The sequence below is a fragment of the Emys orbicularis genome, chromosome 6 (assembly GCF_028017835.1).
Source record: "Emys orbicularis isolate rEmyOrb1 chromosome 6, rEmyOrb1.hap1, whole genome shotgun sequence".
Taxonomy (NCBI): domain Eukaryota; kingdom Metazoa; phylum Chordata; order Testudines; family Emydidae; genus Emys; species Emys orbicularis.
In genome coordinates this window covers 29,645,118-29,670,024 of record NC_088688.1, presented here as the reverse complement: position 1 = coordinate 29,670,024, position 24,907 = coordinate 29,645,118, and the positions used below count along the sequence as shown (strand labels likewise).

Here is a 24,907-nt window from a genome sequence, read left to right as displayed (position 1 = left end):
AACAACTTTTGCTTTCCCACCTTTTATATTTTCAGTTCCCAGTTACTGATATAAAGATCTCAGCACGTGATATGATTTGCATTAAATTCTCAAACTTCAAAAACCACCTGACATTAGCTTTTTCAAAAAGCATGATTTACTGTATATTCAACATAGTCATTCAATGCGTAGTATCACAAAAATCAACACCCACAATAACAAGACAGTCACTGCTACTAAACAGTCTTTTGAGACAATTCATAGATAATATTTACAATACACAATGGGAATATTTTGATTTAACGTTTTACATTTTGACATTTCAGGTAAAAGCGTAAGAACCACAAAAAAGTTTAAAACATTATTTTGGTTTAAGCATATAAGCCCAAGCCAACTCTATGCCATTAAATACATACTGTACGCACATTATCAAAGAAAGGCTATGGCATGATTTTGTTCAGTTGGTCTGTGCTCACGTAGCCACATGATATCATAAATTCTTTGTCTGGCACAGGCAGCGCAGTAGCATTGAGTACAAGGCCTTGTGGAGAGTGCACTATGTGAATGGAGGTATAGTCTGGGACAGGCATTTCGGAACTTGAGGCTTCTACTGCAGCTGCACCTGGATGCTCAGCAGTAGTGGTAAGGCTCTCTGTGGTGAAGTAAACATCCTCATTAAAGCTCTGGTCCTGCACATGTGGCTCAACCGCATCGTGAGATGTCGCAGCGATACATTTTTTCACGTCCGCCTCACAGAAATAGGCATTGTCCATGGTGAAGTTTGGTTGACATTGTATAGCTGGTTCTGTGTAGGCTTCACACTGTGTTCTCCTTGTCTTGTTTGTTTGCCCTGGTGAAAGTACCACACTTCCTGCTGGGGTAACGTCACTTACTTGCGCATAAAAGTCAATATTTGCTACTGAACTCTGGTTGCTTAGCTGTGTACGGACAGGTGGGCTAGTTGATTCAATACTGTCAGCAAAAGTTGGCTTTGACTGGTTATCTTCAGACTGAATATTAGTATTAGGCTTCCGGGTAGTTGGGTCAGCAGGACTAGCATGTGACTCATCATTATCTTTTTGATCAAGGCACAAGAGATCCTCTTCTTTTTCACTTAGCTTTTTGGACTGATCAATATCTGAGGTGCCATCACATGTGTCGCTAGCACTGAAGTCAGTCTCTGGAATATCCGGTTCACAACAGCTGGCACGTCCAGAATCATCATCTTTCACTCCAAGACAGTTGTGAGACTTACAATGGTCGTCACCCAGGAGCCTGTCAGTGTCCAATCCGTCTGTCTTCTCATCGGGGTCATCTATATCCAGTTCGATAAACTCAACCCATGAGTCGTCGTTATACAGCTGTGGCTTGTAGCTGTCGTGGCTGGCTAAGATGGAGTTCACTTCATCTAGCTTTCCTTTCTACAGAGCAAAACCAAAATGTATATGTTATAAAGGAAATAGTCAAGAATGGTTATGCTTTTTTATGTAACGCATTCGTTCAAGGAAAAGTAACTGTTGCAATGGTAGCAGTTGCATGGTGTATTATGTTAAATACTCTGGCATCTCTCCCAGCATGAAACTCCTATCTGATAGTTTTCCTGCAAAATCCGGCTGCATGGGAAAGCTTTTTTTCAAGTATCATCACTGAACTGATGCCCACTCTGCAGAATTATATTGTACAATATAAAATTACCTTCAAGAGGTCTGGATCAATCCCTTTAATCTTTGGAGCTGGAACTGGAGGAAGAATCAGCATTTTTAACCTTGAAAAATAAAAATTGGCTTTTAATTCCAAATAATTTAACCTGTTACTTTTTTTGGCACACAGAAATAAGATATTGGCATTCCATTGCTTTATTGCTTATTTATTCCAAGACTCCCGTGTGATGGTCTCAATTTAAAAACGTTAAAGAAAAAAATGCTATTTACTAGTCTCATTTCCAATAAGAAACAGGTTTTCTGAACCTTATGAGTCAACATGGATTACTCAACATGCCAAGAGACTTTCCCTAAGCATCTTCAGGGACAAGGGGTTCTTGCAGAAGTCCAATAAGTAGTAAACAGAGGAATGGAAAGGGTTAGGCAGTGAAAGGGAGGGAAGGTATTTCAGGTATGCTAAACAAAACCTGCAGATTAATGAAAGCAAAATTTTAAATGGATTGTGTTTGTAAATTCAGACCATCCACTAACATAACAAATTTCCAGGACAGCAATCTGGAGATAATCATAATGGGGAGAGGGCCAGCATGCTCTCTGTGCACCATTAAGTGATATTGAAATGTTTGTAGGCCTTGTGTGGTACTCTACACAGTGGTGAATTTTAGCCTATGTGAAAAAGAACTGATCTTCAACTATTTCCTGTGTTTTGTGAAAAGCTAGGCTTTACATTAACTGCGGGCACACATACCTCCTCCTCTCTGGTTCCTTCCCCTCTTTCACCAACAGGTTGACCATATCCATGAAAGGAAAATCCTGCTTTCCTTTTATAATGTATCTAGCTTCTTGTCCAATAGACGGACTGAACTGACGGACTACTGGCTCCCACGACACATATTTTTTTCCAAAGTTTCTGCTTCAGGGCTACTGTATCACAGAACTAGTTCCAGAGCTTTAATGACCTTTTAAACTAGTGGTTCCATCTTGTGGGCCTTGTATTGAATTTTGCTCCTCTTGGCATGTGAAAAACACTTTAGTCTACATATTTAAATGTACATATGCAAGACCATTGGTGTGTGTGTGTGTGTGTGTGTGTTGGGGGGGAATTTACAAGAATACTTTAAATAAGTTACTCTTGTTTATGCCCTTGTTTCTTAGCCGAGGAGGGTGCTGAGGTACCAATTCAGCTGAGTGAAGTCTGCAAAAGATATCCATGAACACACATTTAAACGAGTGCCATGAGTTCACTTCATCAGTATTTATGTCCTTTTTATCCATGGTCATCATGAACTTTCTTTCTTTTTCTCCTGCTGTTTATAAAAAGTTTCAGTCATCCAACCATGCATGAGAAATAATACCATGTGATTTAGATGTCCAATCCCCATATCGAGTAATTGCCCAGTTCTAGTTACGAGTAGCAAGGACATGACATCTGCGGCCTGGAAGGAGTAGGAGCCATCAATATGTGAAACTACTCTGCAGAAGTTCAATAAAACCAATGAGTTCCATGTACCACCAGCTTTATCCTGAAAATGGTGCAAAAACTTTTAAAATAAAGGGCTACAATTCAGTTGTTTTACATATAAACCTCACAGGGACAGGTTCCATTGTTCAGGGACAAATAAAAAGTTCAGCTTCAGTATGAAGTTGCATCACTGAAAAATCTCAAGGAATAGATTACTTCCCCCCTCTCTTTTTTTCCAATGTAAGCCTGCTAAAACCGGACAATTTTTAAAAAAATGCACCTCATAATTCAGAAAATTTTCTATTCCACAGGACACTGCAGAGCTGAGACTGGATTGCCTCATCTTATAGTTATCTTGCCTGTAACTGCAACAGACAAGACACAGCAGTTGTGGCTGTTGTTTTTTTTAGTCATCTGTATCTCTGGAAGTATTTAAATTAGATGACTATCATTTGGCTGCTACTACACAGGGCCGGCTCCAGGCACCAGCTTAACAAGCAGGTGCTTGGGGCGGCCAAGGGAGAGGGGCGGCATGTGCGGCAATTCGGGGGCGGCAGGTCCCTCACTCTCTCTAGGAGCGAAGGACCTGCCGCTGAACTGCCGCCGCCGATCGTGGCTCTTTTTTTTTTCCCAACTGCCGCCGCCGATCGCGGCTCCCCTCCCCCCCCCCAACTGCTGCCGCCGATCGCGTTTTTTTTTTGCTTGGGGCGGCAGAAATGCTGGAGCCGGCCCTGCTACTACAGAATTTTCTTTAACTGCTTTTTCGAATCTACAGACAGCAAACTCCTCACAGCAAATTTGGATGCTGATTGTCAACTCAACATGCAGCGTAAGAGTCAGCAGACTTTACTGAAAGGGCAGTGCAAATGTGTGATTTGATGACATAATGGATCACGGCAAACAACTGCTAACGAAAAGTGAACAGATGAAGCACATTTACCTTCGGTGTTTAGAGAACAGAATTAAGAACATCACCACTATCAGCCCAAATGTTCCAAAGACGATAACCAAGAGCCATGGAAACGCGATTTCTGAAACAACATAACAAAATCATATTGGCAGGAATCTGCAAGGCTTTGCTGTGACCTTACATTTAACTTTCCCTTCAGTGCCAAAGGATTCCACAAGTTATGTATTTTATGGGACCTTTGGTCACTCAACTGAAAATTCTGCACAAAAAACAAGTAAAAATGTCCTTCCAATCTCAACTTAATACTGCGATTTATGAGTCCAATTCGACACCTCGAAAACAAGATGAAGTTTTCTATTATAGAACCAAATCCTGGCAAAGGTAGCATGGGCAGAAGCACTTACCTGAAGGGCATAGCTACACTATTTACAGTTTACAGCTGCGCTGCTGTAAGCTCTAATGTAGCTGCTCTAAGTTGATGGGAGAGAACTCTCCCGTCGGCTTAACTGCTCCAGCCCCCGCGAGTTGTAGTAGCTATGTTGGTGTAACTTATATCGCTCAGGGGGTGATTTATTCACTCCTCCCATAGAGCGACATAAATTATGTCGACATAAGCTGTAGCGTAGACATAGCCTAAGAAGGAGACAGATGCATGCATGGCTTTTTCCTCCTTTCCCCCCCTGCCTTGCAGCCTGGCACATGCAAGAAGAGAACTTAACATGTGTGGTATGATAGGAATGAGAAACCATACTGATAAGTGAAACATTTTTCTTAAATAATGGTATTCTCATTCTACTGAAGCTGTAATTGTAAAGGGTAACAAATTAGGAATACATATGAAAATCTGTTCTGGCTGCAGCCTTTAAGATTCCTGATTCCCTGTTTTAATTTTAGACTTCACTCATTTTTTCTGGCCAAGAAGGATTGAACAAGGAGCTTTAAAACTGTATGTAAGAACATAAATATAAAAAATATTTTCAGAGACCACTTTTCCCATTCAGTTAACAGCTCAGCTTTTTGATACTTAGGCCAAATTTTCAAGCTAATGTGCTTGAAATTAGGCACCTAAATCCATATGGAGATACCTAAATAACAGGCCCCATTTGAAAAGGTGCAGAGCACCCAAAAGTCCCACTGAAGTCAATGGGATTTGTGGATGCGCAGCATTTTTGAAAAATTAGGTGCCTACACAAGGATTTAAGTGCCTAACTTTAAGGCAAAAATTTTCAAATCTAACTTTGTGCTCCAAAACTGAGAAATGCCAAATACAGAACTCAGGTCAGCACTGAAGTCAGAGGTACAGGTGAACCCATATGGTTCAGCTTCCAGAATCCAGGCTCTAAGGATGAAGGGAACCCACCAAGCACAGTGTACTTGGACTTTATTAAGGTATTTTGTCATTCTGTTTCCACAAAATCTTACTTGAAAATTTAGTTTGAATTGACGTGGGTAGGAAGAACAGTACCATATGGACAGATCACCGGCTAAATGTCCATAGAAACTGGCAATATAAACAGTGGAGGGGAGGTGTCTAGTAGGATTTTGAAGGGATCATTGTTTGGTCCAGTTTTATTTTACATCTCTACTAGTGATCTGGAAAAAAGAGTAAAACAGAACTAAATAAATTTGCCAATGATACCAAGTTTTGAGTTGGTAAATTTGCAGGTCAGGCCCAACGATGTTTCAGAATGATCAGTTCCTTTTTTTTAGATAAAAAGAAATGGGAAGGCTCATATCAGCTGTTTTTCTTTTTCTAAAGCTCTTTTTAAAAATGGGTAGAGGAGCAGGAGTCAGAAAGTTACTATCCCTCGCCATCTCTGGCAGGCCAGGAGGAAAGCTAACTGCTTTCACAGTGTAATTGCCCTTATCTAAGTGTGTATGGCGTGAACTACAGAACTCATTAATGATCCTAAAATTATTTTTATCTCCGCAAAGTTGGGAAACAGCCTCGCTGAGTTTGTTTCCGAATCTGTCCTTCCTGTACCACAATGCAAGGATCTTCTGCTGTGCCAGAGGGCCAGTCTCACCAAGTGTTTTTTTATTGCAGTCATCTGAGTTTCTAGTGTATTCAAGTACTAAACACTAAGGAGAGGAAGCAATGGAAAGCAGGGCATTGTTTAGAATGACACTTCTTTGCAGAGTCGTTTTTCCTCACTTACCTTCATTACACAGAACTGAGCTAATTGAAGAAAGAGACACATAAAGGGCTTCACTAAACTCCCCAAATTTTTCAGATGCACGTTGTCTCGATCGGACTCGAATCTCATAGTCTCTTCCCAACTTCAACGAGTACAATGGAACTACTGTTGTGAGCATGGGCTCCAGCTACAAAGACAAAATGACTGATACTTAGTTGACAAATACAAACATCTGCAAGCATTTTTACTTGCATGGAACTTTTATGTTTACTGTTCAGAGACATAGAGGGCATATGTCAAACTGCAAGCCCTTTTATTGTTCCAACACTATTCTGCTAACTTCCCCATGAAAACTGTCTTGTAAAAAACAACAGGACATATTGGAAATAGAGAAGTGTGGCTGTAAGGGACCTTGAGAGGGCATCTAGTCCAGCCCCCCACAATGAGGAAGGATTAGGAATACTTCCTAAACCCCATCCCAGATAATACTATGCTCTAGAATCCACACTTCAGCACAGTTCTTATGAACTAAAATTTTTTAAACTCTTTCCTGTGCACAAACACCAAACTCACTGCACATCTTATAAACTTACTTATTTTAGGAATATTGTGTAAACCGCTCCCCCCCAAAATCACAGCGTGAATAAAATGTGATGGTAACATATGAAGAGTGGGAACAGATTTCAGGAATCAAGACCCTTATATATAAACATTAACCATAGATTTACCTGCCTTGGTACCTACCTATGTACCTGGGCCCCATCCGATAGTATCTGAACACCTCCCTTCCTTAAGGCCAGTCTTCCTCCCTTATACAATCTATTTCCAGCTCCAGCATGAGAGTACACAAAAATAATGAAAATGTGCTCTAAATACAATTCCCTCTGGTGGGAGTTATGTTGAATTTATGTTTGCAGAACCCACTACTATTATTGGCAAGAGTGAATGAAAGCCAGACAGAGTGGAATAGATTAGCCTGAAATCATTTGGCCAAGACAGAATTGATGATCCCACAGATTTGGGATAAGTTTGTGCTTGAACTGTGCAATCTAAATAAGCACTGTGTTTGCCTAATGTGTACTTTAAAACCCATTCTCTCTGTGGTTATGAGACTGTGGTCTTTGGACCACAAGTACCTCTATAGGTTGAAATATCTTGAGAGCACAGCAGTCAGGAACTGCGGTGTTGGGAGAGGAGAGGCTCCTTCCTGTCCCCTGTGGTCCACAGGAAGAAGCCGAGAGAACCATGGCATTATGTCTTACTGACTCTTAGGGCTGGTCCACACTAACCCCCCACTTCGAACTAAGATACGCAGCTTCAGCTACGTGAATAACGTAGCTGAAGTCGAAGTACCTTAGTTCGAACTTACCGCGGGTCCACACGCGGCAGGCAGGCTCCCCCGTCGACTCCGCGTACTCCTCTCGCGGAGTACCCAGAAGATCGATTGCTTACCGCCGGACCCGGAGGTAAGTATAGACGTACCCTTAGCATGTAAAACCAATCTGGCTGGAAGGCAGCTAAGAAAGAACACAATCCAAAACTAGTTTAGTTTACTTGTTTCATATTGTAGTTGTATAAATCCAGAAACAATGAAACACACTGGATTTTCACACTATGGCTTAGTGCCTTTTCTTTTACTGAGGTATACCTTGGAGTAGGTCCCTAATGGTGGAAAGTCTACCAGACACAGGAAGGCTGTAGTGTCTAAAAGTGGTCACAACCTCTCTAGTGCTGGAGCCCCAAGGGGCCAATGTAACCTCAAATATGAGTAATGCTGCCCTGGGCAGCTGGAGGAAGCACTGATTGAACCCATTCCCTTAACAGACTCACATGGGAAGGATAGTATGAAAGCTTGATCATAATGTAAAGCTGGCCTTCTCCAGCAGAAATTCAACAAGGAAGGCTAGGCAGCAGCAATAACATCAATCTTCCTTTGCACAGTTTTAATCACACTGTTAAACAATAATAGAATACAAATTTAAATTCAGCATGGAAGCATGTCCTCTGGAATTGTGGTCGAAGCATGAAGGGGCATACGAATGTTTAGCATATCTGGCATGTAAATATCTTGCAACGCTGGCTACAACAGTGTTATGCAAATGCCTGTTCTCACTTTCAGGTGACATTGTAAATAAGAAGAGGACAGCATTATCTCCCGTAAATGTAAATAAACTTGTTTGTCTTAGCGACTGGCTGTACAGGAAGTAGGACTGTGTAGACTTGTAGGCGCTAAAGTTTTACATTGTTTTGTTTTTCAGTGCAGTTATGCAAAAAAAATTCTACATTTATAAGTTGCACTTTCACTATAAAGAGATTGCACTACAGCACTTATAAGAGGTGAACTGAAAAATACTATTTTTTGTTTATCTTTTTTACAGTGCAAATATTTGTAATAATAAATAATACAAAGTGAGCACTGTACCCTTTGTATTCTGTCTTGTAATTGAAATCAATATATTTGAAAATTTAGAAAAACATCCAAAATATTTATAATAAATTTAAATTGGTATTCTATTATTGTTTAACACTGTGATTAAAACTGCGATTAATTGACAGCCCTATTCAGAACTACAAGTCAATGGATTACATTGTTTGCTCCAGTTTTCTGTACAGAGCAGCCTATGGTAGGGTGACCAGATGTCCCGATTTTATAGGGACAGTCCCGATATTTGGGGCTCTCTCTTATATAGGCTCCTATTATCCCCCACCCCTGTCCCGATTTTTCACACTTGGTCTCTGGTCACCCTAGCCTATGGAAGACTCTGGACTTTTACAATTTGTTGCCACGGCATGCCTGCAATGTCCTGACTTATTCTTGTGCCATACAGCTTTACTCTCCTTCCTCACACCTTTCAAGAGTCACTGCTTTTGTTTAACCTTCCATTGCTAATCACTACTCTGGTCTTTATTCTTGATCATGGCATCAAGTTAATGATAGATGGCTTAAATGCACAAATTGGGAACAACTCTACTGGCTGGGAAGGAGTCATGGGCACAGCAGCAGAAGGCATCCTAACTGATAATGGCGAACGGCTTTTGAATCTCTGTGGCACAATCACCGTAATGATAGGAGGCGGTCTCTTCCAACAAAAGAGGATTCCCAAGCTTACATGGAGATCACCAGACTACGTGACTGTCAACCAGATAGATCATGTGTGTATAGCTAAGAGATGGGCATCTTCTCTGAGGGATGTCAGAGTTAGCAGGGGAGCAGATGTTGGCTCAGATCATTATCTTTTACTGGACATGTTCTAACAAACTCAAAAAGATCAAGAAGACAGACAAAAAGAGTGTTATAGCAGTCGAGAAGTTCAAGGACAGACAAACACACAGTAGATTCCAGATTGCACTTAGCAACTGATCCAGTGTTTTCTAGGACCAGGCTGATAAAATTCTGGAAAGCAAATGGTGGAACTGCAAGAAGGCAGTCGAGACAGCACAGGTAGTAGTGGGCCTCCGAACAGGGCAGAAGAAAGAATCATGCATTACCTCTGTAATGGGAAGTGATTGAGGAGCGAGCAGGACGCTCTGAAGGCAAAAAAGGAACAGTTGCAGGCTGAACTTTTAGAAGTGGATGCAAGACACAGAGTAGAAGACAAAGAAATAAAGATATTCAGGCAAGATGGAAATGCCAGGATTCAGAAGGCTGCAGAGGCATAAGCAGCACTACAGGGTGCAGACTTCAAGCAACTCTACAGAATAATGAAAACCTCTCAGGAAGAACCAGACCATCAGGGACGATCATGGACAGAAGCTAGACAATAGAAATAATATTTCCATTCCATATTAAACTGTCCAGAGCTGACGATCATGCACAGGTTCAAGAGAAATACCAATGCTAAGTTATAAATAGAAGAGGGACCAACAACGCCCAATGAAATTAAAGTCGCTATCAAAGAAAGCCCTCAAACAGGGGAAAGCTCCTAGCGCTGACAGAATTGAAGCTGAGGTACTAAAGCGAGAGGTGAAATTCTGATTGAGGAGCTAAGAAAACTAATAAAATATGGGTGAAAAAACAAGTGACACAAGACTGGAAAGATGGCATCACCATGACATTGCCAAAAAATAAAGGGTGATCTGAGTGCATGAACTGGAGAGGCATTGTACTGCTATCAATCCTAGGCAAAGCACTGGCTATCCTTATGCTGAACAGAATGAAGAAAGCAACGGATGAAATGAGATAAGAACAGTAGTCTGGGTCCAGTCCAAATAGACCAAGTTGTGAACACATTCGCACTTCGACAGATCATCGAAAACCCTACTGCTTGACAAAAGACCCCTTCGTAATCAACTTTATTGACTTTTTAAAAAAAGAGTTCAGTGGTGCCCACAGAGAGACTCCGTGGAATATTGCTAGAAGTTATGGGATATCAGACAAGCTGATCAACATAATAAGGAGTTTATATGATGGAAGCAGGCGTACAGTAAGATTGGGTGAATGGTTTGATATTGTGACTAGAGTTAGACAAAGGTGTGTGTTCTCACCAACCCTCTGCATTAGTAACAGACTGTCTGATGAAGTGGGCAACAAAAGGCATCATGGACAGTGTAACTAGCAAGTGACAGTAATCAATGGAGGAACTGGACTGCCTGATGTGACAGCAGCACAGATAAGGTCTCTAAAGGTAAAGACTCTTTTTTAGCTTATGAGACTCATGGTCCTTCTGCTTTAATTTAACCCCTCTTTTGTGATTTTTTACAATCGGTGTCTGTCACTTGCCCCATACCAAAAAATCAGCAAGAGAGACTTAAGCTCCTCCCCTGTTGACATCACTGATATTTGCATGCTAAGCACTTTATATATTGCTACCTAGTCTTGTTTAAAGCCACTACATTACTGCCTCCCAACACAGATAATATTGGAAGGCCAGTAACTCAGACCAGAAGCAGCTCAGATTACAGTTTTATAGACAGTGATTAACATGTCCTTTGGGCTTCTGATGCTATTATTCACAGAAAAAGGAGTAACGCAAGCAGTTTGAAGCTAAAAAGGCATGTGTCCAAACAGAAGACTTCAAGGGCATATAAAAGACAAATCAAATTGTTTTTTTTTAACATGTACTGGGGAAAATTAAAAATATATATACTAACAGCTAGAGGTTCTTAGAAAAAAAAACAAAGAAGGAAAAAATTTTCAAGGCACAAATGGTAGTTATTTGAAATGCCATGTATTTGAAAAATCTTCCTCAAAAACTTTGCAGGTGATCTTTAAGTTGTTCTTAAAGGGATAATGCAAGGGATAATTTGGCCCAAAATAAAAATATAATAAAAACAACTGTTTATAAAGCCAAGTAACAGTAGTTAATATTTCAGTTTTTGAAAACTATACAATTCCTTGGAAACCTTTTTAACACATTTCTTTTAAGTCTTTGAAATGTAACATTGCAGCATTGTGCTAACACATGAGAATCTGAACTTAAACTCAGCAGAGACTGATTATAAAATGAAGTGAAAACAACCATTACATTTTCATTGTCCGAAATGAGAAAACTGCAAGAAAAGTCTGATTCAAATTTCTTTCAGTTTCAAAACACTACAATATTGTCTGTGACAGAAAAGATCAGATTTTTATTAAAAATATGAATTTTAATTTGATAGTATCTTAGAAAAAAGCCAAAGTGATTAAGTTCTATTTGAAACAAAGGGCATTTGCCAAATGGAAAAGGATGCAGATGGTAAGGATGCAAAATTCTATATATTTCCATTAGGAAATAAAGGAAAACATAAAATGAATACTAAAAGTATTACAAATGCTCTTTTAAATCAATGCATACTTACAAGAATTTTCCACAGAATTGCATTCAGAAGTACATTTAAAATGTAAGCAATTTTAAAGGGTTAACCCAAATGTATAAAACCCAGAAATTTCACAGACTAACCTGAAAATCTGATATCTTGGCATCAAACTAATATTGCTGTGCCAAAAAATGAAAATAACAGATATAATAGAATAACTTTTTTTAAAACAGCTAAAATTTAGGAAACCAACAGATTATTTTATTACAGGAAAATTTGAGATCACTGATAATAACCATATTTTACATTTATCCACAAGGATCTCAAAGTCTATTATCATCATATAAGCCTATTACCACTTCATCCATCACTAAGATGTAAACACTTTTGGGGGAGGAAGCAGCAGCTATCCTGCACTGACAACTCCACTCAGCAGGACTGAGGAGGGAAAGGGGGGGATAGTTCAGTGGTTTGAGCATTGGCCTGTTAAACCCAGCGTTGTGAGTTCAATCCTTGAGGGGGCCATTTAGGGACAAGGGGGAAAAAATCTGTTGGATGATTTAATTGGGGATTGGTCCTGCCTTAAGCAGGGGGTTGGACTAGATGACCTCCTGAGGTCCCTTCCAACCCTGATATTCTATGAATTGAAGATTAATTTCTCTAATATAAGTAGACAAAAAAGTAACTTTTCAAATTAGAATTTGGCCATAATATCAGGATCAAACACCTCTTGTGAAACATGGCCCAAAATGTTTACCAACCACACAAGTGATCAGGAGCTTCGTTTTATGTCTTATCTGAAAGGCTGGACCTCCAACAAAAGATTGTGCAATTTAGTACAGGCTCAGAGAGAAGAGCAAAACCTGCTACATCCCCAATACTACCTGGGTTTTCTCTGGAGATCTCCCATTCAAGTGCGGACCAAGCCCAATAGTACTTTACTTATGAGATCTTACAAGATCACAACCAAGGTTGGCCTGCCTACAGGCTGTAGAGAAATATTTACATTGTTTGTTAAAGGCTTAGGGGATATTATCTAATTGTATAGGTATTTCCTTTCTTTCATATTAGCAGCATAAACGTTTTAGGGCCAGATTGTGGCTACTGAGTCATTGTCCACACCAGGGAGGGAGTATGCGGCATCTAGAGCTTCAAGAATTAATTCTGGAGAACGCACAATGCAGCGGCACACAATCATTACCCTTGCAACTAGTGCAGCACATGTTCTCCTCCGGGCCTTGCTAGTTATGCTGCCCAGTGTAGACTGCGAGCAGGGCAAAGGCCCTACCATCACCCTGTCCTCTTTCAGGTGGCTACTGCTAGTAAGGTGCATTGCCTGTTCTACGCAAAAGGAAGCACTCACTAGTTGTCCCAAGGCGATACGGGGGGCGGGTGGGGGGAGATTCCTTCCAGAACCAGGCACAAGTGAGCTCTTAGTACATTACAATTGTTTATATATAAACACGTTTGCTTCATACCTCCCTCCATTTAGTCTCATTGACGTCTTTGTACTGCAGTTCATACTCCAGCGTAATCCATCCCTTCTGAACATCGGCTGATGGTGGTGGATCCCATCTCACTTGGATATCTGCATGGATCCCGGTCAGGCTGGTGTTCAGTAGAGTCCAGTTGAGGCCGACAGGAGGATCAGGTTGTACTTTTTATTTAAACAGCGTGTTGGAAATAAAACAGTTTTCAATCTGAAATCACTATTCTTGCTAAACACTGTTCATGATTAAAGAAGTATTTGAACCACACATACTGTAATTATGTAACAGTAACAGTCTCAACCTAGAAATTATTATCTACATTACTGAAGATTTGATAACAGGTGTTATATTTTCATTTGAGCCAGACATTTTGCGCCTAAATCTCAGAGGGCCCATCCCACAGCCCTGATGCAGGCAAAACTCCTGCTGACTTTACGGATAAAATCCTGGCCTCATTAATGTCAATGGCAAAACTTCTGCTAGCTTTAATAGGGCCAGGATTTCACCTTAAGATTACATATTAGGAAAACCAGATATGTACGTTTCAGAATTTTGAAACTCTGGGCCCAAAACTTTCCTGAACTCCTAACTAATAACATTTTGCTCATAATATTTCATGGATTTATACTATATTTTAAAGCTAATCTGTGCTGAACTGTGCACTTAAAAGAAAAGTTTGGAATGAGGGAGGTTTTTTTCTAATTGAAATCCATGGGAGTTTTCCCTATATTGGAACATTTTCCTAGATTGTACTTTCAAGCTTTTTACCATCTACTTTTAAAAGATTATTCTTTACCACAGTGTGAATTTAAATATATAAAACTCCCAAATTAATGAAAAAAAAATCATGGTAACCAAGCCAATGCATTTGATTATATGTATCATATTATAAAAATAAAGCAGTGTAAAATATATAATGGAAATGTACCTATTTCATCAACACTGAAGCATTTTTCATCTAATACTTCATCTTTTTTGATAAGCTTAACACAATAAGTTATCCAAATAGAGGTGTATGATGTGTTGAAATAACAGCTATTTTCTCCAGCAGTTACATAATCAGGACATTCTTTCCATTCTTCATCATTCCTAGAATTACAACAAAATATATATTACAATGTGGCTAGTGGTAAGTCACAGCTAGTATAGAAGTGGAAATGAGGAATCATGTCTGTATTGATCATGTTTTATAATAAATAACCCAAAGCCACCTGAAGCCATGTGTATATTATCATGTGGCTATTTTTATGAGCTTTGGTGAAATTCCCAAACAGGCTGTTAGATTATATTGTTATGCTGGAAGGTATTAAACAGCTGCTATCAATCACGGGCCTGGATAAAGTTGGTGTGTGTACTAAGCACCCTTCATTCAGGCTAAGTGGAAGGAGCATTTAAATGCTCCTTTGTGTAGTGAAAGATGAAACAGTAGAAGCCACCACCCAAAACACTGGCCAGCTTTTCCTCCTAACAGAAACAATTCAGCAGACTCCAAATATTGGCTCACCAGTCAGGCAAAGGGGCAACAATATTTCTATAGCTTCATTTTCATATGGCAGGTCTGAACAAAGCCAGGATTTTCAAAGAAAAATGGCAAAAGTCTTCAGTTAAAACAAAATGGAAAGACCCACACTAACAAGAGCTTGTCCCCCGAACCATTCAATATATTTATAGGTATACAGTAAAGCTGTTTTGGATTTTATGAGGGAAGAATGGATGCCTCTAGATTTCTGATGCATCATGCACTGGGAAAGAATCAGATTTTAACTGTTGAAACCAGTGAGAGGAAACAAGGCAGTTTAAAGGAGTGGTGTGACAGAATACTGAGACCCAGTAGCTGACCCAGCACTCTGATCACGTAAGCAATAATTAGCTCCACCCAGAAAGTCCTGATGGAGGAGGAGAGACTGGGGTTTGGTGAGCTAAAGAGCGAATTATCGCACCAGTTGGGGATAATTAGTTAGATGTAGTTATATGTGCTGCACAGGGACTGTGATGGGGACTTGGTGGTGGTAATAATAAAACTCAGAGGTCTTGACAAGCAAGAGGTGTCCAAGATTGTTTGTGAAGGACCCCAGCACGGGAAAGGAGCCTGCCCTGTCACTGGCTGTTAAAGACTAAAAGGCAAATTTAAATCAGAATAAAACTGTACAAACACTGGGCCACCTGATTCTTCCCTCTGCCTGCTGAGGTAGGTGTAGGGAACAGTAGGAGACAGCTAGCACCTCTCCATTCACAGGGATGCCAGGCGTCACTTGGTCACAGCAGTCCTGACGACTTCCCTAACTTTTTTCCTGACTTCAGTGGTGCACTTGAGAATGGCTGGGACATAAGAATGCCATGACTATACCTAGGGTGGTCTGGCACATCTACTGCACCAGGGGCTTCTGTCTGAGCTCGTGTAGAGCCAACCTAATGCCAGGTCTTTGTGTGGTAGGGCGACCCCCTACACAGACTATTTAATGGGGATAAGGGGGTTCCAACACTTTGCAGACACTTTGCACAGCCCAGGATGATGATGAGCTTCCCTCTAGATTTTTGCATGTGTGGTAGGTGATAAAATTCCTGCAGTGGTTTGCTGGAGAGCCCTTAATAGTCAGTATCTGAAATCAGTTTCATTCCACCTGAGTAGAGTAGATAAAGGAACTTTAAAAGCCACCGGAATAGCAACCGAAGTTGAGGAGAAAAATAAAACAGTTGTTCCTTTGTCTTTTACACTGGATGAGAACTCTGCAAAAATTTATAATTTTAACAAATTACGCTGCTCAATAAAACTTTTCACAGGAAGATTATGCCCACCTGAAATGTAAAACAAAGCCAGAGACATAGTTAAAGACATTTATTTTAATTGCACTCACTGATGTCTTTAACTTCATTGTCAAGAGATGTGAAGTTACATTTCTTTCTTCACAAAACAGAAAATATATTGTGGAAAACAGTCTTTAATAGTCTGATATTTGCTGGAAAAATTATAATCCTGTTTACGTGTTCATGTAGCCTGTAATACTTGAAAAGAGGGTATATGTGTGCTAAAAACTGATAGACCACTATATCACAGAAATACTTCTAATTAATCTTTTCTCCATTTGATTGCAATTCAGGCTGTAATGGGAGTTGAAACAGACTGGCATGGGGTTACCCAAAATGCAGCCTTAGGTTATATGTTATATAAAAAACTAAAATGTGGCCCATATCTGTTCTCTCCCAGAACCAGTAGGGTTAGGACAAAAGTAATCAGCAATAGGCTTTTGTTGCTGGCGAAAAACATCAAGCAAGCTGTATTCAGATATCAAGAAAGATACAAGTGCAAGCAAATATTGTGAATGTGTGATTTTTTTAAACATGAAAATTAAGCAAAGCCCTTGGCCTCCTGGCAAGTTGGCACTGAGGCCCTTGATATTGCAAAGTTTGGCCACCCGTGGCTTAAAATAACCCTCCACCCAGCAATAATTTAGAATATGCTATCCCTTCATCATGCAAACATACTGCAATGCCCACCAGTAGGGATGGAAGCTATGCACATGTACCAAGAAGAGAACATATTTCCTTATGGCACAGTCCTTAAGCAGGCATCTAGCAAAACTTGTAGTACCCTAAATTATATGATAAGAATGTGGTCAGAAACTTAAAGGCAAGAAAATTCATGGTTAGCAGTTCTATCCATCACCGAGTAGCCCAATAATTATGAAATAATCAAATGGCACTGATGCAACATTCCCTGTCACTCGAAGTCTTAAATTTAGATTGGTTATCTTTCTAAAAGATATGCTCTAGCTCAACCAGAAGTTATGGACTTGACGCAGGAGTTACTGCATGAAATCTATGACCTATGCGATGCAGGAGGTCAAATTAGGTGAACTCAGTGGTGCCTTCGAATCTATGAATATACAATAAGTGGCATTAAATGCAAATGTGTGTAACAACACATCCTAATGACCTCTTCTGCCATTTAGTTCAATTTTTTATTACATCATTCTTGTTTCTGGTAAGAAGATAAAATGTGTGATATGGCCAATTTGTGTGGCATTGTTATATTGCGTTATTAAATGGAACCTACCTAGTCTTTATAGCTCATGCTTTACAGTTGGAGACACAGAGATATCACAATTATCTGATAATCATTTACATTAGATGGAATAGTGGCATCCGAGCAGTTAGTATTCAAAGGAGTTCAAACTAGCAGTTGATTTAGGAGGCTTCTACTAAAGCTTGAACCAGAATTTTAGATGGGCCTGAAGCAAACCCCCAGATGTGAACACAACTCAAGCTTGGTAAGGTTCAAAAACGTGGCTTTAGTTTCATAGCTGTCTGTTAGGTTCACAGGGGAACAAACTAAAATCCCATATCAGAAACCTCTTCCCCAAACTGTGGGGTGTTCAAATTCCAGATTCTGCACCTTGGGCCTATTTCTACTAAGAATGTTTCCTTCGGTGTTCAACCCATTCTTTCCCAATCCATATTAGTCATTGCATTATGCTTGACAAACAACAGACATCTTTGGTTTCAAAAACATTCACTTAAACTGTGCCTTTTTAGCCTTTTTCCATGACATGAAATGAATTGCATTGCATTGTAATGAGCAATGCAGTGACTGTTAGGCATTTCAAATTGCACACTCTCTTTACCTTCTCATATACAACAGTTGTACTGTTCCCGGAGTAGTGAGGTTGTGAAAATCTCTATCTGTCCAATGACATGAAAATGTCTCCTGTTCAGGTGATCTGCATGTGATGATTTGTGGCCGTCCCAAAATAACTGTAATGAAAAATAGGAAGGAAAAGAAAGAAATGAAACAAACATGTAAAACCAGACAAATATGGTGCTGAAATCCTGGGCTCCACCTTAACAACCACCATCTTGAGATAAAAAAACCCCATAGCATATTCCTATTATTGTTACCAATAGACATGGATAACTTCCCCCCCCCCCAATTGTTTGTACACACAGCAAGGTACACACTAGAATGTGAGCAGAACACAACTTCAGATCCAAACACCCCTTATATTGTGAGGGTGTTCACCATCCAAACATAAATTCATATAAACATTTTGCAAGTGATGCAGATACTGATAATGGGCCAAATCAAAAGCTCTGATCTAACATGGTCAAACTGCAGAGTGTTTGAAATAAGATCCAGGGTGAAATTCTGTCTCCTTAAAGTCAATGGGACTTTTGTTATTAATTTCAATGAGGCATGGATATTACCCCAAGACTTTCCTACTTGAGTCCAGTGACCTTCATTCACTATACAACCCTGCCTGATTTACCATCCAGCCTGGACACTGAATGGGGCAGGAGTCCTGTGGTAACATTAAAGCAAGATGAAATATTTTCAAGGAATAGTAAATTTGCTGAAAAATGCATTTTTCAAAGCACTGAAACTTAATGAATTTGGGTTGAATTCAGTAAATAATGTTAGCTGAAAAATAAATGTTGCAAGTGTCAGAATAGTTTTGAAAATGTTGTTTAGAATCCTTTTGACCTGAACAAATTATTTGTTTGCTTGTTTTTTGGTCTGGTGAGAAAAACTAAAAACAATTCAGTTTTGCTTCTAACATAATAATTGTATTTGTTTTTTATTTTTGGTTCAGCCAGTGAACCAGAAAAATAAATGATTCACTCAGCTCTATCTGTGATCATGGAAATAGAAATTATAGTAATGCATCTACACAAGGGGGCTGGGTGAAGTAAAATCTTACAAAAGCAACCTCTCATTTCCTAACTTTTGAGTACTCTTTTTACAAACTTAACTTCTTTTAACGTAGTTTATCCCAATGGAATGTTCTAAGTTTAAAATAAATAAATTGAAGAAACAACGAAATGTCAACACATGCACCTATTACAGAGCCAGGAATAGAATGGTCTCTGCTACACGATACCGGTAATCAGTGACATATGTGAAGGTGCTTATATAATTCCTATTCCATGTGTAAGCAGAGTCAGGATGAGCTCTACCCTGACATCTGGTGGTGAATTGTGGCGAGTTGTGGAAAAGAACTTCAGGGGTTGATCTTGTTTGCATAGGCACACCCACCCCGCCTAGCATGAGCCCAAATGGTCACTTTGGCTGCTGTGGGATCCCCAGTTTCTCTGTTATTGGGGCAGGAAGAATAAAGTGTTGTTACCCTGATTATGTGAATCAAGGACAATGAAACTGTTTTATGACAGAGGGACTTGCCATCAACTAAGTAGCACCCGCTAGACAAGGAACATGGGTTCCAAAACCCAGTGAATTGAGAGAGGCTGGGGACAGGTATTTGTACCTGATGCTTATGGGCCCCTTTTGAGGGCCTGAAATACCAATTGCACCTCCTCCTCTCTACTGTGGAATATCAGAGCTAATTTTAATTCCATTAGGAGTCTAGTTACAGGCTGCTGAGCTGAATTCACTTTGGGCCAATGGTGCATCAGCACTGAGGCTTCCCTACTACAAGCTGAAATCACTAAAGAGCTAAAATTACTGAGAGCTGAAATCACTGAGTGTTGTGGGGGGGCCTGAAGATATGTTGCTGAGCAGCTGGCGGAGCAGAGCAGTTTGCGGGACGACTGGAGCGGCTCGCGGGACAGCTGGTGGAGCGGAGCGGCTGGTGGAGTGGCTCGCGGTGAAGGCTCCAGCAGAACTCCATGGAGAGGCGGGGCAGTTGGCCTCGGACCACGTAAGGTGCCCCTTAACACCGCTCCCCCCTACCAGGCTGGGAGGTAAAACTCTGCACATAAACTTTTGAAGTCTGTGGCTGCACTGACCAGGGACAGAGACTTTTGGGTTGTTGGACTTTCGGATGATTTTTTTGGGTTGCTGGACTTAAGACCCTGAGGGGAAAGGATACTGCCAAACTTACTTGGGGGGGGGGTGGGTCCTTTGCTCATGGTTTGTGTTATGAATCCTGTTTGTGGTGTTTCCCCAACATAATGCCGCATTGTTTCCCTCCTTTATTAAAAGGATTTTGCTACACTCAGACTCCGTGCTTGCGAGAGGAGAAGTATTGCCTCTTAGAGGCGCCCAGGGGCTGGTATATAATTGTCCCAGGTCACTGGGAGGAGGCTCGAGCCGGTTTTGCATTACGTTATTGAAACGGAACCCCTATATACTGAACCCGGCCCTTGCTGCTGCCAACTCAGACAGGCAGAAGGGTTACACGTGCAAGGAAGCCAGGGCCCTCATAGTCCCTATTTCCATCCTCATCTACATGGACAGAGAACAGCTGTGACCAATTTCAGTCAAATAATAAAAGTTTAAGAAAATGATAAGAAACTGAAAAAGACCCTTCCTAAAATATGCTCAGCTACATATGCTCACTCTATTCATAAGTACGGCTGTTATGTTATATATTTCAACTTCGCAGCTCTACAAGAAGTCATTTTCTCAATTCCAGATATAGAGAAAGTCCCATATTCCCTTCTTAATATGATCATGGTGGAGGAAAGCACAGTTTGTGGTGCTGATATGATAAAGTGAATGGTCAGTGTACACAAAATAAAATCAGCTGTTGCAACAACTGCTTCAGCGTATTAACACTGAAGCTTTAACATTTAAAATAGTTTCTACTACTTCCCACTGGGCATTCTTATTCAACCCTGATAAAAGATATAATCAACACCTCACCACTAAAGCAGCCAATACCATATCTGCAGGATGCCAAACAAACATATTTAGTCCCTCTTATCTGTAACACTGCTGCATACATAATTTCCCAGCTTCCCATAACTGGGACACCAATACAATTGGGCTGGCTTTCCTCCTATTAAGAAGATTTAGAAAAATCTCTTTGATAGAATAAATATAGTTCTAGTGCATGGAGTGGGTAGAAGTTCTTTATCAATGAATGATGCTGTAATTGCAGGAAACAAAATAGTCATAATATCCCAAATCAAATGTGTTTGAAAACCAGCTCTTATGGGCCCAGTTCTGCACTAGCTTTGGGCTCCATCTCCAGTTAAAACTGACCTCACACTCACCATGGTATAAGTGAGATAAAATAAGGAGCCTAATAATATCTAAATACTGCTGGATACATAGATAATATTGTCAAAGTCACAGGCAGTCCTGATGGGCAGAATAAGCATGCCACATAAACAGCAAATCTTACCCTTTATTTTAACTCCCTAATCCCAGGAGAAAATTTCTTTCAAATCTCCTTTTTTTTTTTTTTTTTTGCTATCTGCCCATGACAGGAGTCTTATGTTTATTTCAAGGCAATCTTTGAATAAGTTGATCCTCCAGCAACCTCAAGAGTTTTTAGGCATGAAAGAGATTTCCGTACAATACATATGTACTCAGTTTCCTGATTTGTAATTTATGACTGTTTTTTTATGATCAGTGCCAGAGTTTGTAATACAAATTTTTCTAGCTGATCGCATCTAGCCTCTGTGTCAAGTTTCCAGGCTCCACAACAGCAATTCTTAATGATCACAGGAAAGGTTGTGAACTTGACTTACATAATGCTTGGCAGTCTTCGAGCGAGTCTCCTGAGAATTCTTTACTTCCCACTAAAAATCAGTTATCAACATATTACAGGGCCCTGCATGAGCTCTATCTCCTGAACACACTGCAAAATGAGATATACAATAGCTAAGCTGAAATTAATTTAGATAAAGTGAGCAGGTTTAGGCTACTGAAGGTAAAGGTTAAAGACATTAATCTGGGAAGCTCTCGAGATGAGATTTAAAACAGACTAAAATAGCAAAACAAAACACTGAGTGTGTATTCTTGTTTTCCTACTTGACCATATCAGCTAAAGTATAAAAGATGCAGTCAGCAAAAATGTTCACTCTGTACACTTTAACGGATATTAGAATAGTTAGTAATCTCAAACTTGCTAAATGTTCAGGCCCAACAGCAGAAGGTATTATGCAGTAGGGAACGCTCCAATGAGTCTGTGGCTTCCATTATAACCAAGCACATCTGGTTAAAAATTACTAGTCTCTGCCTTGGGGATCAGCACAATGTACAACTACTACAGTCATGATACAAAAGCCAAACAAACTCTTCAGATCCTACTGTTTATTTTGTTATGACCACATATTAGCTATGGTCTGAGCTCTGGCTCAGTTGGAAGTAGCTGCTCCAATACAGTAGCAAAACCAGTGCATTTTATGCAAGCATGTCACCTATCTCTTGTGATTATCTATGGGTTAGTTGCCAGCTTGGTGTTCTTTTCCATATAGCTCAGTTTCAACTGCAAATGTGGTTTAGCCATTCAAAAACAGTATATTAACTGTAACTACAGACTAATGGAAACAGTATGTGTAGCCAGCCCTTTAAACAAAAAGCTACGTAAATTAAGATTGTGGATTGATTTCCCTCTAAGGACTGAGCCCTGACAGAATACTGAATCCTAAATTTCATTAAGGGTTAATGTCTGTAAACTGCAATATGGCACATCCAGAAGTAGGCCACTTACAGCTTGATTCATGGCAGAACTCCCACTGACACCAGTGTGCTAATATTACTTTGATAACAATGATGGTATACTACTCTGGATCAAGGGAACGGTATGGATCCTTGCACTGAAGGATTGTGAATGCAGGTCTACTGTTCATTCCTCCTTCAAAGAGTGCTGGGATAAGCTTTGTCTTTTCATCTGAAACTCTCAACTTCTTATTGTAATAACCTGTTTAATATAGTACCCTTGTCCCCTTGTGTGTGTGTGTGTGTGTGTGTGTGTGTGTGCGTGTGCGCACGCACGTGCATGTTTAGTCCATCGGTTCGACGATGACGTTTTCATGCTCTCTCTTGTTGTGGATTCTGGAGTGACTCTGAAGTCCAAAGCATGATGCGCATGCTCGTGAGCAGATCGGGAGGACAAAGTCATTAATGAGCGTTTTGGTAGCTATAGCAGTAGTATGATGTTTTTCCCTTGCTACTAACATCAATTATTTCTGTCCTCTTCAAAGGCTTGAAAAGCTCTGAGTGTTGTGGGTTGCCCTGCTAATCTATTTAATGCAACCTTCTCAAGATCATCCAGTTTTATTGTACCAAAGTGTATGCTGTTCTTGATGCTGTCCTTGTAGTGCTTTCTGGGACGGCCTTGATTCCGATGTCCTTGTGCCAATTCTCCATAGAAAATTATGGGGAGTCGATGTTCAGGCATCCTAGTGTCCAACCCAACGTAGTTGGGCTTTTATCAGCATGGCCTCGATTCTTATGGCATTTGACTTTTGGAGAAGCTCCAGGTTGGTAATTTTGTCCTGTCAATGGATCCCCATAATGGCGTGCAGAGACCGCATATGGAAGGCCTCTAGCTGTTTGATATTCCATTTGTACGGTGTCCGGGTCTCACAGCCGTAGAGGAGAGATATGAGTACAAAAGCATGTCCCCTATTAGATGGGATCAAAACTATTAAGTTGTTTGTCACAGGTCCTAAACTGCTAATTCAGAGAGGAGGTTATCCTTTAGCTCAAGTGTCAGGGTCCTGTGCTTTTAGAGCAACAGGATCCGAGGTCTTTTTCCACTTTCACCATGAAATTTCAAGTGGCCATGTACTTTCTATGTTACGATATTTGTGTAGTGACGTATTAGAGGCAGGTAGAGAACAAACCCATCTCCACCCCCCTAACCTAACTACTGCTCCAAAAAAAGTAAAAATCAAAGTATAAATTCTCAGCCTGGGTTTCAGCCAACAAACCTCAGTGCTGAACACTAAGAGGGGGCTTTATCCTGTACCCAGTAAATTCAATGGCAAAACTCCCATTCATATCAATGGGAGATGGATAAAATCCCTAGCATTTCCTAGCTTAGTTTCTCCTATGGCAGATCTGATGAACAAGCAAATACTTTGATTACAAAAGAAAGCAGATGTTTCGGAACTAGATGAGATTAAGAAGCTCTTCTTTATTTAACACAGGGTTCTGGTAGATGAAAATGTAATGTAATGATTCAAATGATACACAGGATCAAGCTACCGGACCATAACAGATGCAGAAGGCCATATTCTCTCTTAAAAACTAAAAGCTTCTGGTTGTCTATTTAAAAGTTTTTTATAAATGACAAAGACAAGTGATAATGCAGAACAAATAAAAAAAAGAACACATACATAAGAAACGATGGACAACAACATGTTCTAAACAAAGTGACCTTAGGAAAAGATATTTTATGCAACAGAAAGTAATACTTTCATTTAAGAAACTCTCAAAATGATCACAACATAGAATTAGGGGAGCTTAATGGAGAAAGACTGAGGAGAAAGTAAAGGAAACAGCTAAATGAGAAACAGACATTAGGAGCTAAGACTATTGTAGTTGGGAGTTCATATAATGAAACTGAATGCTCAGTCAGTTTGAACTTACCCCTACCCTACATCCACTAAGGTCAATCAGTTTGGCTGTTTACTTTAATGGAAGTGGGACGATGTTTATTATGCTGGATATCAAGAGAACATGTTCTGAGATTCTAACTCAGTGATTGTTTCAAGGTGCACAGAAAAATGCATCTTGAAACAATGCTTGTTATCAATGGAAGGCAACTTCAAATATACACAGCCTTGTGCTAATAAACTAATAATCACCAAATATGGGGAAAGTGGAATTTTCCCTC

General features: G+C 40.1%; 1 protein-coding gene across 1 annotated transcript in view; it reads right to left on the bottom strand.

Moving 5' to 3' along the window:
* Positions 1 to 419: 419 nt before the first annotated feature.
* GHR (growth hormone receptor) overlaps positions 420 to 24,907 on the bottom strand; it is a 184,086-nt gene continuing 159,598 nt past the window's right edge. Inside the window, exons 3-9 of the mRNA XM_065406476.1 lie at positions 17,999 to 18,128; positions 14,305 to 14,465; positions 13,365 to 13,543; positions 6,172 to 6,337; positions 4,043 to 4,133; positions 1,675 to 1,744; positions 420 to 1,400 (exon numbers count right to left, since the gene is read on the bottom strand). Coding sequence (XP_065262548.1) covers positions 420 to 1,400; positions 1,675 to 1,744; positions 4,043 to 4,133; positions 6,172 to 6,337; positions 13,365 to 13,543; positions 14,305 to 14,465; positions 17,999 to 18,128 — 1,778 coding nt within the window. The remainder of the gene's footprint in view (positions 1,401 to 1,674; positions 1,745 to 4,042; positions 4,134 to 6,171; positions 6,338 to 13,364; positions 13,544 to 14,304; positions 14,466 to 17,998; positions 18,129 to 24,907) is intronic.